Below are 19,128 nucleotides of genomic sequence, written 5' to 3'. Positions count from 1 at the left end.
AATTTGTTTATATAACTAAGTGTAGCCTTGGAAAATCACAAGATCCCAGAGTCTCAACTGGTTCATCTAAAAATAAGAGGTTGGAACAAAATCTTCTCTATTCCTAAAAATCACTAAATGTAAATTATTTCTCCAGAGATTTAATCTCATTCTTACCAATCCCACAAGCCACCATAAATCTTTTCAAACACCATAAGGAAGAAACACTGAATGTTGTCAAATATAAAACTGTCTTTTTTAGAAATAAGAAAACAAGGCACAAAAGTACGATTTTACCCAACTTACACACTCCAGATCACAAGAATAACTGAATTCTTCTATAAAGGAACTGAGGGAAAATATTTCTTTTAATCAAGATTGTTTCATTCTCCCTTTCTGTTCAGAAGCAAGGATTTCCATATTTCAGACCACCAATGGTTTAAGCATGAGCTTATGGTGCCCAAGCATAGGACAAATCATGATACTTCTAAAGGAAGGCTAAAAACAAGAACGGCTGGTGGCTATCAGTGTGATGTCAAGAAAGTCCCTGTGAAAATAATACACAGATGCAGCCAAACCTGAGAATACACGGCAAAGAAAGGGCTGTATAAAACTCCAGGAAAGATACAAGTTAAAAAAAAAAAAAAAGGCCCTTTAATCCTAATACAGTCAACTGTAAAAGTGACATTTCACATTATCTGAGATTCAGTAATGCTCCCCAGTACCTGGAAAGGGCTTCAACTGTGACTATTTAAAAGTAAGAGAGAATAACACAAATGAGTGAAAAACATAAAAGAGGAGAAAAAAGTAAAAAACGCATAAAACTAAATGAAAAAATCTTCCCCTCTTCTCTCCAGTTTCTTTTCGAACTAAGTGAAATGTAAATATCAGAACTGCCATAAAAAGAACAAATTCATTAAGGCTAGCAGGGTTCCTCACACACACAAGTATGCAAAGTATTTACTGATAAAGTAATAGTGTTCTGAGTTTTTATAACACATAACTTACCCATGCTTATTATAGTTTGACCTGTAAGTGCTCAAAAACAACAAGCATACCATAAAGGCATATTCTTCAGATTCATAAGCAATTAGACACTACTATTGACTCAAAGTTTGGGGAAAAGATTCTCCACTTTGAAATAATCCAGAAAGAAAACCCCTGGTGAAGCTCTCTATCAAACTCCATGAGAAAGGCAATAAATGTGTTGAGAGTAACCAGTGAAAAGCAGTTTTACATCTACCTCCAGAATCTATAGGTCATTTTTACAGCTCCAGGTACGTCATCTGCCTCCCAAACATGTTTATCATTTGCATTAAATTATCAGTTTCCTATCCACATTAAAATATCAGAAAGATAACTTAGAAACAAAAAATCCGATTGGAGTTAAATACCTCATTTTGTAAAATCCACCTCTACAGATAATCTGTGCCTATCTTGAAGAAAAGTAATATTTTCCTAGCAAGTTATTAAAGAATTTTAAAATTAATTCTACAGTTACTTTTCATGACTATTAATTTTTAAATTTCACTTATTAAAAAATTACATTCTCAATTTTAACATAAAAGATATCATTTTCCCCTTTTAAATTAAAAGAGAAAAAAGGATGATGACAATAAAAGCAAACACCCTAACTATGCAATTAGAAATAAAGGGAACATACAACTCAACAACAAAAAATCAAACAATCCAATCAAAAATGGGCAGAAGACTCAAATAGACATGTCTCCAAAGAAGATATACAGATGGCCAATACACACATGAAAAGATGCCCAACATCGCTAATTATTAGAGAAATGCAAACCAAAACTACAATGAGATACCACCTCACACAGGTCAGAATGGCCCACATTAAAAAGTCTACAAATAGCAAATGGTGGAGAGGGTGTGGAGAAAAGAGAACCCTCCTACACAGTTGGTAAGAATGTAAATTGGTACAGCTTCTATGGAAAAGAGTACAGAGGTTCCTCAAAAAACTAAAAATAGACTTGCCATATGATCCAGCAATCCCACTCCTGGGCATATATTTGGAGAAAACTATAATTCGAAAAGATATATGTACCCTAATGTTCACTGCAGCACTATTTACAATAGCCAAGACATGGAAACAACCTAAATGTCCATCAACAGATGAATGGACAAAGAAAATATGGGGGGGGTGTGTGTGTGTGTGTGTATACACACACACACACACACACACACAAAATGGAATACTACTCAGCCATAGAAAAGAATGAAATAATGCCATTTGTAGCAACATGCCTGGACCCAGAGATTATCATACTAAGTGAAGTCAGTCAGAAAGAGAAAGACAAATACAATATGATATCACTTGTATGTTGAATCTAAAATATGACACAAATGAACTTACTTACAAAACATAAACAGACTCACAAACATAGAAAACAAACTTATGCTTACCAAAGGAGGAAGCGGGTGGAGGAGTGATAAACTAAGGGTTTGGGATTAGCAGACACAAACTACTATATATAAAACAGATAAACAACAAGGTCCTACTGTATAGCACAGGGAACTATATTCAGTAACCTGTAATAAACCATAATGGAAAAGAATATGAAAAAGAAAAATACATGTATAACTGAATCACTTTGCTGTATATCAGAAATTAACACAACACTGTAAATCAACTATACTTCAATTAAAAAAGAAAGGAAGAGGGACTTCCCTGGCGGTCCAGTGGTTAAGACTCCGTGCTTCCAATGCAGGGGGTGTGGGTTTGATCCCTGGTTTGGGAACTAAGATCCTACATGCTGCGTGGCGTGGCCAAAAAATTTACAAAAAAAAAAAAAAAAGAAGGAAGGAAAAGAGAGAAAGAGGACAGAAATTCTTTGGAAGAATCTTTACTATTAACCTGTTTACTTGGTTATATGTACAGACATATTTACATATATATGTATATATTTATATATATTTACACATATACATATATATTTATATATATATATTTGAAGCCCAAGAAGCTCTCACAATTATTATTCCTAGCTGTGCGATGCTGGTGGAGATGCAGGGATATGAGCACTCACGTTCACTGCTACTGGAACACAATTTACAGTGGCAGGTAGGGAATGTGCCTGGCATATATCGATTCTTGAAAAAAGGGTAAAACAACAAGGTCTCTACAAAATTGTAAAATAAAGATCCAATAAATAGGTGTTCCAAATCTTTCTGTGCTCAACAGCCACCTATTTCTAGCTCCCCAAAAGTCTTTAGAAGGGAAAAATTAGAGCAGAATGAAGGGAATCACTCATATCTCCTCCACCTACCACCATGTAAATACTTGAAAATGTCACTGACTTGTTAAAAAAAAATTTTTTTACTTCTAATTTATCTCTCCCCGCACCTCCCCGCCCCATCCCCTTTGGTAAGCATAAGTTTGTTTTCTAAGTCTGTTGAGTCTATTTCTGTTTTGTAAATAATTCATTTGTATCATTTTTTAGATTCCACATGTGATCCCATATAAAAAAAATTTTATTACCAAGTATGTAATATATAACAGGCACTATGCTAGATGGCAGAGATTTAAAAATAATTTTTGAAACTGCTGCATCTTCAAAGAGGTCACATACTCTGATGAGGAAGAAAGGCCTGAAAACTGACAAGTACAATATCTTTTTGATACGAGCTATAATGACTACGGAGGTCACTGAAATGGTACTGAACAAATTGGGAAGGGGACAGAGGTCAGGGAAAAAGAGTTGGCTCCTGAACTAAAGAAATGGAGGTGGGATGGAGAAGGGCTCCAGCCAGAACAACAGGATCAGCACTTAAAAAAGCAGGCAGAAGTGGGAAAAATGCATGTTGAAAGAAATGCAAATAAAATGGCTAAGCTCAGTGCAGGGAATACATGGAAGGAAGGAGCAGATGAGGCTGGAGTGTTAGCAAACACCATTATCATGCGGGCTCTCTATGCCTTGGGACTCGGCCAATCACTTCCAGCCCATTCTAATCCCTACCTGAAAAGCCCAAGTAAATTGCAGGAAGAAAGTGGGCCAAAGGATTCCAGCTGCCTGCTTTCCCTATCAAAAAACAAGATGCTGGAGTGGAAATAGTGGCAACAGTGCAAAATTAAGCAGGGCAGGCCCCCAAATTCATCCAAATTCATATTTTAGGCCTCTGCCTAAAAATACAGAAGCACATATTTGCAAAATTTCTGCTGTTTTGAATACATGAATATACCAGACACGTAACTTTTATAAATACCGAATGCAACTATTTCACACCTACACAAAGAAGTTTGTATTCTCACTGGAATGTCAATCATCTTTAACCTTCATTAGCCAGTGGACTTAAAACTAATGAGTTTACAACAATTTTATTGAAGAGTACATCCATGTAATATGCTGGTCTCCAATTTTAAGATTCTTGAGGACAGAGACCACATCTTATTTATTTCTGAATCCCTACCTTTCTCCTCCTACCACCAGCACCTAATAACACTTTGCTTATACACAGGAGACTCCAATAAATATTTATTATATTATGCAGCAATACCATGCATTTGTTAACACAGCTAAACAACATTTGAATTCAAAAACAGTTTACATACTGGGCTTGGGAATTTCATGAGCAAGGATACTAACAGTGTTTGCACAGGACCCTCTGGTTGTTGAAAACCTCCATATACATTCTCTCATTTAATTCTCGCAGTTACCCAACGGAATAGGCATTCCTTTCCTCCCAGTAAACAGAGGAAACAGAAGAAATTAAGTGACGTGCCCAAGGTCACATGGCTAGTGACAGACCAAAGACTCTGAAACCCAGGTGTCCTCACTCACAGGCCACTGTCCTTTCCATGACAACCTTTAGTCTATCAAAAATATTTAAATATTGAGGACATATTTGCCAAGCAAGGTACTAACATGCTGGGAAATAAAACAGTGAACAAACCTTATGAAACTTACAGTCCAGGAAGGGGGAAAAGACCTTTAACAATAATTATAAATAATTACAAGTGTGCAAAGACAACCAGAGAACCTAACCTTGAGGGCTGTTAAAGAAAATTTTTTAAAAAATTCACTGACATTTGTTAAAGATGGTAAGGCAGATTTTATTCAGGAACAATGAGCTAGGTATAGGGACTACTGCAATGGGATTTTACAGTATGGGAGAGAGACGGAGTTCAACTCCAAATACAGCATGGGCAAGAGGGAATGTATAACGAAGAAGCAGTGTGCGGGGGTGAGTGGATAGAAAAATTACTAAGAGGAAATATCAGGGGGAAAAGGGGACGGGGCGGGGGGTGTTGTGTTTCTGGTTAAACTGAGCTAACAGGATTCTTTTTATTTTAATAAATTTATTTATTTATTTATCTTTGGCTGTGTTGGGTCGTCATTGCTGTGCGCGGGCTTTCTCTAGTTGCGGCGAGCGCGGGCTACTCTTCGTTGTGGTGCGTGGGCTTCTCATTGCGGTGGCTTCTCTTGTTGCCGAGCACAGGCTCTAGGCGCACAGGCTTCAGTAGTTGTGGCACGTGGGCTCAGTAGTTGTGGCTTGCGGGCTCTAGAGCACAGGCTCAGCAGTTGCGGTGCACAGGCTTAGTTGCTCCGCAGCATGTGGGATCTTCCAGGACCAGGGCTCAAACCCATGTCCCCTGCATTGGCAGGCAGATTCTTAACCACTGCGCCACCAGGGAAGCCCCTGACCTAACAGGATTCTTGCTGAAGACAGGCAGGGGTGATCCATACATCACCTGAGGGATGGTGGCGGAGGAGGAAGCTGATCAGATGTTGATGGTGGTAGGGGATTGTGGTTAACCTGACTAGCAGGGTTCTTGCTAAAACTAGACTTTACAAGGAAGTGCACAGATGGACCTATTAGAAAGTTCAAGACCTGACCAAAGTTTGGTCAGGCAAAGAATCTTTGTCAGGGCCTCACAGAGTCTCTCAAAGACAGAGGTAGTATTATACTGAATCCCAAGGATTTTTTTTTCTCCTTTACCTTACTTTGAATTACTTAACTCAATGCACAGGCATCCATCGACTTACTATTGTCTAAAGCTTCTAAAACTTGAAGGTGCTCTTTAAAGTAAGGGATCTTATTAAAATGCATTCTATTTCAAGGATTGGAGTCTGAAATCTTGCATTTCTAACATGCTCCTAAGTGACGCCAAAGCTCCTCACTTTAAGTGTCTAAAGTAGACTTCTCAAGGGTTATAGTTATGGGAGTTCCCTCATGACCTAGTGGTTAGGATTCTATGCTTTCACTGCCATGGCCAGGGTTCAATGCCTGGTCGGGGAACTGAGATCCCACAAGCCATGCAGTGTGGTCAAAAAGAATCCAGAGGGACTTCCCTGGTGGCACAGTGGATAGGACTCCGTGCTCTCAATTCAGGGGGCCTGGGTTCGATCCCTAGTCGGGGAACTAGATTCCACATGCATGCCGCAACTAAGAGTTCGCGTGCCACAACTAAGAAGCCCGTGTGCTGCAACTAAGGAACCTGCCTGCTGTATCTGAGACCCAGCACAACCAAATAAATAAATAAATATTTAAAAAAAAAAAAAGAATCCAGAAATAAACATATTTTAAATTTTTTTAAAAAGAGAGTTATAGTTATGCATAGTTATGATCTCTTCAGTCCTGGGGGTGGCCTTCTGTCACCAGAGGGTCAAGAGTAGCCTTTAGTCCCAACGGTGCTAAATAAAATGACAGTGATACTTTCTTAATACGGAATGACAAAAAAAAAAAGGTAAAGATATCTCTAGAACCTACAGTTATCACGTGACAATACATTCCCAACAGCTTATAAACATGCTACCATTTGAGCAAAAGCTAAAATTTTTCCCCGTTTTTATTTATTTATTTATAACATCTTTATTGGAATATAATTGCTTTACAATGTTGTTAGTTTCTGCTGTATAACAAAGTGAATCAGCTATACGTATACATATATCCCCATATCCCCTCCCTCTTGGGTCTCCCTCCCACTCTCCCTATCCCATCCCTCTGGTGGTCACAAAGCACCAAACTGATCTCCCTGTGCTATGCGGCTGCTCCCCACTAGCTATCTATTTTACATTTGGTAGTGTATGTATGTCCATGCCACTCTCTCACTTCGTCCCAGCTTACCCTTCCCCCTCCCTGTGTCCTCAAGTCCATTCTCTACATCTGCGTCTTTATTCCTGTCCTGCCCCTAGGTTCATCAGTACTATTTTTTTTTTTAGATCCCATACATATGTGTCAGCATGTGGTATTTGTTTTTCTCTTTCTGACTTACTTCACTCTGTATGACACACTCTAGGTCCATCCACCTCACTACAAATAACTCAATTTCGTTCCTTTTTATGGCTGAGTAATATTCCATTGTATACATGTGCCACATCTTCTTTATCCATTCACCTGTTGATGGACACTTGGGTTGCTTCCATGCCCTGGCTATTGTAAACAGTGCTGCAATGAACATTGTGGTACATGACTCTTTTTGAATTATGGTTTTCTCAGGGTATATGCCCAGGAGTGGGATTGCTGGGTTGTATGGTAGTTCTAATTTCAGTTTTTTAAGGAACCTCCATACTGCTCTCCATAATGGCTGTATCAATTTACATTCCCACCAACAGTGCAAGAGGGTTCCCTTTTCTCCACACCCTCTCCAGCATTTATTGTTTGTAGATTTTTGATGATGGCCATTCTGACTGGTGTGAGGTGATAACTCCTTGTAGTTTTGATTTGCATTTCTCTAATGATTAGTGATGTTGAGCATCTTTCATGTGTTTGTTGGCAATCTGCATATCTTCTTCGGAGGAATGGCTATTTAGGTCTTCTGCCCATTTTTGGATTGGGTTGTTTGTTTTCTTGTTATTGAGCTGCATGAACTGCTCGTAAATTTTGGAGATTAATCCTTTGTCAGTTGCTTCATTTGCAAATATTTTCTCCCATTCTGAGGGTTGTCTTTTGGTCTTGTTTATGGTTTCCTTTGCTGTGCAAAAGCTTTTAAGTTTCATATGGTCCCATTTGCTTATTTTTGTTTTTATTTCCATTTCTCTAGCAGGTGGGTCAAAAAGGATCTTGCTGTGATTTGTGTCACAGAGTGTTCTGCCTATGTTTTCCTCTAAGCGTTTTATAGTGTCTGGCCTTACATTTAGGTCTTTAATCCATTTTGAGTTTATTTTTGTGCATGGTGTTAGGAAGGGTTCTAATTTAATTCTTTTACATGCAGCTGTCAAGTGTTCCCAGAACCACTTACTGAAGAGGCTGTCTTTTCTCCATTGTATATCCTTACCTCCTTTATCAAAGATAAGGTGACCAGGGCTTCCCTGGTGGCACAGTGGTTGAGAGTCTGCCTGCCAATGCAGGGGACGCGGGTTCGTGCCCCAGTCCGGGAAGATCCCACATGCCACGGAGCGGCTGGGCCCGTGAGCCATGGCCGCTGAGCCTGCGCTTCCGGAGCCTATGCTCCGCAACGGGAGAGGCCACAACAGTGCGAGGCCTGCGTATCGCAAAAAAAAAAAAAAAAAAAAAAAAGATAAGGTGACCATATGTCCATGGGTTTATCCCTGGGCTTTCTATCCTGTTCCACTGATCTATATGTCTGTTTTTGTGCCAGTACCATACTGTATTGATTACTGTAGCTTTGTAGTATAGTCTGAAGTCAGGGAGCCTGATTCCTCCAGCTCCATTTTTCTTTCTCAAGATTGGCAAAAGCTAAAATTAATACAGCTCAATTGAGGAACATTTTGGTTCCCAAATGTCTAGCCACTTTTTGGTATAGTTTGGCTCTAACTACAATCTGAAAAAATTTTTTTTTTATTTCAGTTCTTGATAACTTGCCATTTCCCAAATTAAAAATTGACAAGGTTAACAAAGGACTGATTAAAAGCTTGAACGTTCTGACAAATAAGACCCCTTTGGGAGTCCTTAACAATAGAGAGGAAACACAAGCATCAGTCCTCAAAACAATGCTGTGTTCCGGCTGAGTCTTCAGTTTTGACAAATCGGTGTTATTCACTGACTCAAAAGTACAATTTCTAAGAGTTGAAAATAAGAGAACCAGTTGAACATTTGGCAGGGTGTGGGGAAGGGTTAGGGAGAACGGAACCAGGCATACGTGAGTACAACCTATAACCAACAGGGAGTTTTTAAACAAAGAGCTATTTCATTAGTTAAATCTAATGCTACAGGGCACCAGCAAACAAACAGATTCTCTAAAGAGAAGGTCATGCTGCTGCCCATCTGTGTGGAACATGATCTGGGCATCGAGATACCAGAAAAGTTGCCATAAAAGACTTTTACCCCTACTGTTTCCACTTTATTCTATGTTTATACTGAATGCTAAGAAATTATTTAAGTTAAACCATTAACTATTTCTACAAAGAAACACACAAAAATTAACACCCAATACTATAACTACTGAACTATTCTCATCAAATTTCAATTTGATAACAACAAGAGAACTTAGGGAAAAAAATAAAACAATAGTAGCAATAAAATAAGATTCAGTCTTTCCATTACAAATATTAATAAGGCTGCTTGACTATGAGGTACTTAGACTATTATCCAAATAATGTTTGTTTACCTTCAAGCTTCTGCTTTTAAGTTCTAACTTCAGAAAATCAAAGTAGCACCAATACATATGATAATAAACCTACAGAAATTGGCTATGATTTAGTAATCAGAAATGATGACTATGTTTATAAAAAATAATAACAGCTACAAGCAACCATCACACTGTTGAGATATTGACAATGAACTAGATATCACTGCTGCACATTGAGCTAGGCCTTTTACGTTCAGGATATCTAATCCTCCCAACATCTCTGAGGTATTGGTCCTAAACACAGGATTCATGGGGGAAAAAATTAGATTACTATCACACTCATACCACACATAGTGGAGTCTCAGACTACTTTCATCCTTAATATGGCCGAAGGAGGGGTCCACACATGCTCAGGAAAGGAGTAATGGTGGCTGGATGACAACTGAAGGCCAAGCCACATGGAAGGTGGCCAGGCAGAGTTAGAAGAATAGCTATATTTACAGAGGTCTGAACAAATAAGTATATTGAGGATAATGGGAGCAAGGTTTCTCACTGACAAAGGAGAAAGTGAAAACCACATAAAGGGATAAGACTAGGATGAACCCTGTGCTCAGAATTGCAGGAATTAGTGTGAACTCATTGGGTATATAGGGATAGATAAAGAATAAAATATTTGGATGTAAATTTGTATGGGTATGTATTTTCTAGCATTGTCCAATGAGAGGGCCTGGGAGCAGCAAAACATATGTAGTAATAAGCACACCTATCACCTAAATTCTGGTTTCCAAATACTATTCATCACTGGCCAGAACCAAGGCCCTTAGAGAAATGGCCAGTTCCAGGACTGAGGCAGAGAAAGTATAAGATAAACCTGGGGGACTTCCCTGGTGACACAGTGGTTAAGAATCTGCCTGCCAATGCAGGGAACACGGGTTCGAGCCCTGGTCTGGGAAGATCTCACATGCTGTGGAGCAACTAAGCCCCTGCACCACAACTACTGAGCCTGTACTCTAGAGCCCGCGAGGCACAACTACTGAGCCTGTGATCCACAACCATTGAGCCTGTGTGCCACAACTACTGAAGCCCACGCGCCTAGAGCCCGTGCTCCACAACAAGAGAAGCTACCACATGAGAAGCCTGTGCACCGCAACGAAGAGTAGCCCCTGCTCACTTTAACTAGAAAAAGCCCACACACAGCAACAAAGACCCAATGCAGCCAAAAATAAGTTAATTAAATAAATAAATTTTAAAAAAAAACGATAAACCTGGAATATCTGATTGTGCCGGAAAGTAACAGAGTACTCAGAGAAAGACAGGAACAAATCAAAGGGACACAGAAGCCAGTCTGAACAGGACTCCAACTAGCTAAAACTGAGACAATTTGAGCACCAAAATAAATAATGATTACAGATTATAACTCATTAAATAAAATAGGAACCCATGAGTTCATACATACTAAAAAAATAAATAAATGGGAAGAATAAGTGATCCCTTACAGTAAAAATGTCAAATAATAAATGTAAAAGCAATGACAGAATTAGAATATTGGCAAGCGTCATAGTAGTAATATAGAGAAGAAATATCAATGAACACTCAAACTAGTAGGTGAAAATGGAAGGAGATAGTTACATAATCTCAAAATAGCGCCCGACAAAATATTAATCACAAAAAGAAAATATGTAATAACTTTATGCTGGAGAATCTTTATAGACACTTTAATCAAAGGAATCACCTCCAACAATGGACAAACATACATTATGTGCACCTGATAAGATGCTGTAAGAAAAACATGTATCACACCTGTGATACTTGTGCCTCAAATGCACAACCAGGTCTCACCACAAGGAAACACCAGACAAACTCAAACTGAGAGATATTCTACAAAATGATTGGCCTGTAGTCCTCAAAGATATAAAAATCCTGAAAGTCAAGGAAAACCTAAGGTAATGTTTCAGTTTGAAGAAGGCAGCACACACAAAACTGGGTATGAGACATGATTCCTGACTGGATCCTTTTGCTGAGGATGACATTATTGGAGCAACTGATGAAACTAAATGGGTTCTCTGGATAAGGAATATATGGGAGTTCTTTGTGCTATTCTTTGCAGCTTTTCTAAAAATTTGAAAATGTTTCAAAATAAAACTTAAAAATCACTTCTGCAAATGAACAGGTTTCACAGCTACACTTTAATTAAGCATGCTATAAAAGATGGCCTTAAGTTAGTTAATTGATACAAAACAAAAATGGAAGTTATGCCCCTGAAACTAATGTTATACATCAATTATATCTCAATCTTTTAAAAAATGGAATGTTGGAAGAAAGGAGAGTTTAAAACTTCTCTATAGACTTAACATTCCTAATAGGTACCATTTTTCTTGTATTTTTCAAGAAGTAACACAAGTATTCTGCTTCAATACCTCCTAGTCAAATATGCATTTGAAGACAAGTACTACCTGTGCTTTCATATATCAGAAACTCCAAAGATACAAAAACTCTTCAAGTACATCAAGGAAAAAAAGTCGTTAATGGTAAAAGTAATCACATAGTAATTATTTTGCACTCTGTAATGTAAAACAAAAGCAATCCTGTATCAGATGGTAAGAGTAAACTAAGGACAGCCAAGTATTGATATTTGCAATTCCCAAAACTATAATTCTGAAAAGATGACCATACTTACTTCAACTCCCTCCCCCCCACCCCCGAAAAAGCATAACTTATTAAATTGGTTGGTCAGATAACAAAACTGCAAAGATAATACTTGGTCAACAGCCACTCAAAGTGATGCTGTAGAAGTATACTGACATAAAAAATTCACAAGTGAAAAACCTGGTCTATGGACAGTAGGGATCCATTTGTGTATTTTTACATATGTACAAACAAAAACGTGACAGAAAAGATTAGGAAGTGATATCACAAAATATAATAGTTATCTCTGAAGGTGTGATTATGAGAGATTTTTATTTTCTTCCTTTTCTTAAAAGTATTTTGTGATTACTCCAACATGTGTATTATTCTTTCTTTTTTTTAAAACATCTTTATTGGAGTATAATTGCTTTACATTGTTGTTAGTTGCCGTTGTATAACAAAGTGAATCAACTAGTATTATTCTTACACTAAAAATAAAAGTCAAAAATAATCTTAAAGTATTATTTAAATTTAAAGGTTTCTATTTTCTCTTCCACCATTATATTCCTGATGACCCTTAGAAAGCAGTCCTCACAGTATGAGATATTAATACCTGGTCATGAAAGACTTCTCTTAAAAACAAGGCCTATATGAATACCACCTTTTTATATAATTTTATCAATTAGATATAAGGTAATATGAGGTAGGTTCTCTGGATCTAGACTGCCAGGATTCAAATCCCAGCGACCCCACTGACTAGCTACATAATTTGAACAAATTATTTAACATCTCTTTACAGAACCTCATCTGTAAAAATGGGGTTCCTGCTAGTTATTAAATTGAGTTACTTATCTAAAGCATTTGGTGTCTGGCACATGGTAAGCACTTAGCAGGCTATTTTTATTATTAATTTATTTTACAGGTGAGGATATTGAAGCACTAAAATCAGTTGAATCATCTGCCTGAAAACAAAGATGCTGGTATGGGGGGCGGGGTGGGGGGAGGTGTTTGGAGGAAAGAAGGAGGTAAGAGAGAAGAGAGAAGTAGAAGAAGGAGACAGAGAGACACACATATAAACACAGCTAAAACCCTGTGTCCCCTTTCCCAAATTGCTATTCTTCTGAAAACACAAATGGCAGCTGTCTAGCATAATGTTCAATAAATATTTCCTTCCTTTCCCAACCTCTTTGTTTCTTCCTATACAGAAACAGACCTGGTTTATATTCATTCTCATTCCTAAACCACCTTCCTACAAACTTCTGTTTTAAAGTTAACTATATTTGTTCTAACTCTGTTCCAACCAAGCAGTCTTACATTAGGAAATTACACCTTGGTTTTTTCCTAGTCAAATGTTTCTGTGGAATTCCATGTCAGAAGAGACTTGCAATCTAAAAATGCTAGAAACATAGAGAACACTCTATATATTTTTTGAATGACTGTTAAGAACTCACTCGGATCCTAAATCTCCCTCAATTTTATATGCATAAAATGTCAGGAGAGGAAAAACCCTAAGTCAAGACACCTGTGTTCCAATTCTACCCAGGCCAATAATTAGGCCAGTAACGTGAGGTTGGTGATTTTGCCACTTTAGCAAAAAAGAGAGGAGTAAGCTGTGTTACTGATAGACCCCATCTAGCTCCCAAATTCTACAGCCTCTTGAACAAACCTGAAAATGGAGAATTCACAGGCAATTTCATGCCCCCATGATGTTTCCTCTAACTGAAATCTCCCATTTCCCCTTACCCTTTTAGAGAACTCTTGTTATACCTTCCATTAACTATCCATCACTTCTTCCATGAAATCTTCCCCCTGCTCAAATAGAACACTCTGTATTCTTTGGACCCCTATGCTTGTATTGCGTCTATTACAGATGACTGTTTATACACTGTCTACCATTTCTAGAGTCTCACATCTTGCACAATGCCTAGCACACAGAAGGTACTATGGATGTGTTTAAAGATTTGAGTCTATAAAGTTAAATTAGGTTCCTGTGAAGTTTTTGTATGCACTATCTGGGAGTTTAGCTTAATCTGAAGACACACACAGGCCAATATGCAGCACAACCAAAGGTTTGTCCCAGTTAGAATCAAAGCAGTGCAAATTTATTCTGAACCAGTGCCTACACCAGTGCCTGCACAATGAATGATGTTTTTTATTTTGTTTTTGTTTTGTTTTGTTTTTTGCAGTACACGGGGCTCTCACTGTTGTGGCCTCTCCCGTTGCGGAGCACAGGCTCCGGACACGCAGGCTCAGCGGCCATGGCTCACGGGCCCAGCTGCTCCACGGCATGTGGGATCTTCCCGGACCGGGGCACGAACCTGTGTCCCCTGCATCGGCAGGCGGACTCTCAACCACTGCGCCACCAGGGAAGCCCTGAATGATGTTTTTTAAATCAATAATTCTTTTCTTCTATCTTAAAGCCCTCAAGAGTTATGAGTCATCAACTTCATAACCCTATCTCACATTGCCCTTATTTTTGCAATTTCATCCACTTATAGCCGCTTTACAAATAAGCTTCCAAGAACTGGAGAGAAATATTTGTATTTAACTCCTAAACTGCAACTCTTATTTTCTCTGCTTATCTGTTGGTACAGAAATAAGATTCAGGAAATTATACCAAATAATAGATAACCAAAACTTTGTTCTTTCACTTCTGGTAATAATTATTTCTACTTACGAGGTGTTCACTTCAGATTTTAAACTATCAGTGGACAAAAATCAAAACCAAAAATATTAGATTAACTTTTTTGGACTGTCAAGCAGCACACGGGCAAAATATCTTGAGAATTTATTAACTGCTACGTGTGACCTGACTGAAAAATTGTGTTCCAAATAGTACAAACCCTCTAATGTGCTATCTACATTAGTTATGGCAAGATTCTTCTTATGCAGCTAATACGCTTCAGGATAATGAACTTATCCATTACATTTCTGTAATTATTACTGAGCCATGGAAAAGCAGGATACTATTGTATTTATATTCAGAAAATACCACCCAAACCTTCTCTATCCCCTAGTTTCAGCCAAATATGGTTCTTCCCTGCTTCAAACAATTTTAGCTATGAGTTCCAAGAGACACAGGCCCATCAGAAGCAGTCAAGGACATATCTACATTGCTATTTCAAAGACAGCTTTTAAATTCTTGAAAAAATCAAAAAACAGCAATGCAAAAAATACTCAAGATGAGAAGTTTCAAGTGGAGATGCTTGGCTATCTTGATTCAAACTAAAATAGGAAGCAAAGACGTTTATGAAATCACTCAGTCCTCTCATCTAGTACTACCTATCTGACAAACTCAGAATCAACTTCTAGGATGAGCCTAAGAAAGAGGTTTCATAAACTCAAAGGTGTTAGGCAGGTTGACACAAGCCAGGCAACCCCTGTGCATATTAGAAATATTAGCAAGTCCACCTGCCGGTTAGCCTCTGTGATGGCTCAGTTTTGCTTAAACACCCTAAAAAGGATTAACATTCTAGATATAAGCTTGTGAAAATAAGGGTTAATTAAATTCTCAGGATTCAGGTGCCAATGTGATGACGAAAACTTATGGGAGGTGGGGAAAGAAGAAAATCTTTAAATGCTAATTTTCTCCACAACGGTAAAGGAGCATATGGGGTGGGTTTCAATCTCCGAATTTTTATTAGCTTTCTAACCACAGATTAAACAGAGATGAATCACAGCGAAGCCTTCAAAAGAGTAATTTCCCAGGGTGTAAGGTCCTGTTTTCGGAGGACCTGAGGCTTGTCTGCTGCCACCATACTCCCATCCGGCCACCCCATCTTTCTGCCCATCCCCCTCAACTCGTCTGCAATAAACGATAAGGGAAATAATGACGAGCACTAAATGTGACGTTGAGTTGGCATTTACAAATGATTTGCAAAACAACTCCCTAATCAACCCAGGGCACACTACCCAGACCCTATATGGTGGTTGTCTAAAAAGATAGAGCCCATACTCTTCAGGGGAGCACGCTGGGAGGAGGGGCGCCTCGGGAAAGCAAGGCGCTCCAGTCCCCAAGACCCCAGGTTGTCACCAGAGGATCCTGACGCGCAAGCAGCCGCGTTGTGTTAAATCCACAAGACTTGTCACCCCAACTTCCCACTCCTAAAACCTAAGCGGGGGATGAAAAGGATCCTAGGGTGACAGAAGAAAGTAGAAGCTCTATCTTCTGTGCTTGGGATCCAGAAATAAAAGCAATGAACAGGGGAGACGGAGGCAGACGACCGGGCACGCGTCGGATACGGGTCTTGAGGAAGAGTGGGAGGTATCTATATAGAGCGCGCAAACAAACAAACGCAAGAGAAGAGCGAGAGGAAAGGTTGGGGTGATGGAGAAATGCGGGTGCGGGCATCGGGGTGTGTCGGGACTTGGGGTCCGGGGAGAAAGAGAGCCTCCTTGGGGGCCGGAGGATTCCCCGCCTGCTCGAAGCGGGCCGGGGAGGCGGCGGCGGTCAGGCAACGTGAGCATTCGGGGCAGGTTCCCCGAGACCTGGTGGGTGGGAACGCCCGGGTCAAGCAGCTAGGGGCAAAGCTGGGAGAAGGGTGGGGGACCCGCGGCCCAGGTCTCCTGAACAAAGCCGGTGCGCGCTGGGCCTGGCTACTCACAACAAGAAGCTCATGTCGGCCGTGGCGTGGGCTGCGGGCTCGGCGGTCGCGAGGCCTCGGGGTGGCGGCGACGTCGGCGGCCAGGCAAGGAGAAGAAGGAGAAGGAGGAGAGGATGAGGAGGCGGGGAACGCCGGCTGCTCGGCGGCCGCAACTTGTTCGGCTTTGCTAGTTCCAATGGCTGGCAGAGGGTGCGGAAGTGGGAAGCGCAAGGCTTGAATCACTCAGTGGGAGGAGAAGCAAAAAGGGGCGGAGAAAGGGCCACTCGCCTCCTCCACAGAGAACAAGAACCGCGACCGCAGCGCTGCTCCCCCGGCACTTCGTCTCCATCCCCTCGCTGCCCCTACCCCGTGAGCTCTCGCGAGAGCGGCGCGCGCCCACCCTGCCCCTCCCGTTGCGACCCCGGGTCCCCTACTTTCTGGACACCTTTGCAGCCCCGGGCCACGCCCCGTATGTGTGCTGGGGCCACCCGTTTAGTCGAGGCCAGTCCACCCGGTTGGGGGTCGTGGCAGAGTCCTCCGAGCTACTTAGCTGGGTTTCAGCGGCCAGGAAGGAAATTGGCTGCAACTCTGGGATGACAGAGTCCTGCAGTGAGGGATGGAATTGCCACCAGAGTTCTGCCCACTGTGAGTGCCCAGATGAAATGTTATGGAGTCTCTCTGCTACGTATGTAAAACCAGGAGTGAGTTTCATCTGGTTGGAATGGTTTGGGTGTGGTTCCGCCAGAAGAGAGGAAAGGATCTAAATGGGCTTTCAAGGCCCCTGTCGTCTTATGGGCATGTTTTAAAACCCTAAACAAGGAGATGGTTAGGGTCCATCACTGTCTGAACAGGCAAGTGAGGCTGTCAGCAGCAGCTGGGAAAACTGCTGTGGTGACATATCCAAGTTATATGGAGCAAATAGATTATAAAGCCTTTCCCTGGGCCCCTTAACTATGTGAAATGCAAGTCCTTCTACAAGGGGGTACTGAATTCTTTCTAGCTTCTAAAATGTTTTGTGCATCAGAGTGCTCAGTGGCTATAATGGACTTGAGCCCCATAAATGCTTAATCAGCGTTGCCACCAGCCCACCACAGCATTATCGATTTGGGTACCGATTTATTTTACGAAGAGATGTCCATCTTCTTTACTCACAACGCCCGTCAAATCTGCAAGTAACTTTTTCAAAGAATCTTAACAAAATTTAAATTCTGTGCAGCTAGTAACCCACCTTGGGCTAATAGACTTGAAGGAGGTGCCAATATGAAATGTGTTCTGTTGAGTTTATGTACTATTAGTTTGGCATGTTAGTAAATCAAACCATTTTTTAAAACAAGAAAATATTGAAGTGTTGATACTATCTCAGGAACAGCAGAGGTCACTGGAATAATTTGAAAAGACTTAAGCCTCCAAAGGTGCTGGAAAGAAGGGAGAAGGAGGCGTTATCTTACTATACTGAAAATCATGGACTTATGACATAAAAGCCCTGTGTTCCAGATTTTGATATGATAAAGATTTAATATACAATTCCGTAAGGGTCTTCTGACAATGACTTGAATGACCAGATTAGGATATTATCTTTTATTTTGGGAAGAGTAAGTCTGTAAACCTGTTAGAACAACAGTTTCACCCCCTTTAAAATGAGCGCTTTGGATTATTACATGATCTCTAAGATATCTTCCAGTTCTAAAATTCTGTCATGCCAGGGACATCCTTTAGATTACTGGCAGACAATTTCCATCTGCTCCCTGGTTTGGTAGGCTGGCTTATGTAGCCTTGCTTTTGGTCTAACTAAATTTAAATGAATCCTATGACTCTTGAGTCAGGGCAATGATTGGGAGAGGACAGAATCTGCAAAACTACTGAGTTCTTTATCATACCAGTAGGAGAATTGCCTGAAATTAACAGCTGATAAAACATAAATGTATTGGTCATAAAAATGAGAGAGGTATCATGTTAATAATACAAAATATAATTTCAGAGGTTAGACATTTAAATCAAACAATGACTGTCACTTAAAATTATTCAGCACTTAAAAATATTGGGCAGTTTATAATCAAAGAGAGACTATATTCAAATAGAGATTTCTAATTCCATGTTCTTCTTCACCAATCCAAATTTCATATCACTCTCTTCCTAAAATTTCAATTTCAAGAAGTTACTCTCCTAATCAAAATCTTATTTTATGAAGCAAGATTATTAAAATTTATATTCTATGGGGCTTCCCTGGTGGCGCAGTGGTTGAGAGTCCGCCTGCCGATGCAGGGGACATTGGGTTCGTGCCCCGGTCCGGGAAGATCCTACATGCCGTGGAGCAGCTGGGCCCGTGAGCCATGGCCGCTGAGCCTGGGCGTCCGGAGCCTGTGCTCCGCAACGAGAAAGGCCACAACAGTGAGAGGCCCACGTACCGCAACAAAAAAAAAAAAAAAAAAATTATATTCTATCCACCAGTTTCTC

General features: G+C 40.1%; 2 protein-coding genes across 2 annotated transcripts in view; one reads left to right on the top strand and one right to left on the bottom strand.

Moving 5' to 3' along the window:
• Positions 1-17,035, bottom strand: part of MOB1B (MOB kinase activator 1B) — a 60,136-nt gene extending 43,101 nt beyond the window's left edge. Inside the window, exon 1 of the mRNA XM_030877817.2 lies at positions 16,696-17,035. Within this exon, the coding sequence (XP_030733677.1) occupies positions 16,696-16,709 (14 nt within the window). The 5' untranslated portion in view covers positions 16,710-17,035. The remainder of the gene's footprint in view (positions 1-16,695) is intronic.
• LOC115864403 (uncharacterized) overlaps positions 16,708-19,128 on the top strand; it is a 38,245-nt gene continuing 35,824 nt past the window's right edge. The window contains exons 1-2 of the mRNA XM_060298699.1: positions 16,708-16,779; positions 16,866-17,319. Coding sequence (XP_060154682.1) covers positions 16,708-16,779; positions 16,866-17,319 — 526 coding nt within the window. The remainder of the gene's footprint in view (positions 16,780-16,865; positions 17,320-19,128) is intronic.

This window comes from Globicephala melas, chromosome 5 (assembly GCF_963455315.2).
Source record: "Globicephala melas chromosome 5, mGloMel1.2, whole genome shotgun sequence".
Taxonomy (NCBI): domain Eukaryota; kingdom Metazoa; phylum Chordata; class Mammalia; order Artiodactyla; family Delphinidae; genus Globicephala; species Globicephala melas.
The sequence above is the reverse complement of the archived record's forward strand: the minus strand, read 5'-3'. Positions and strand labels throughout refer to the sequence as shown.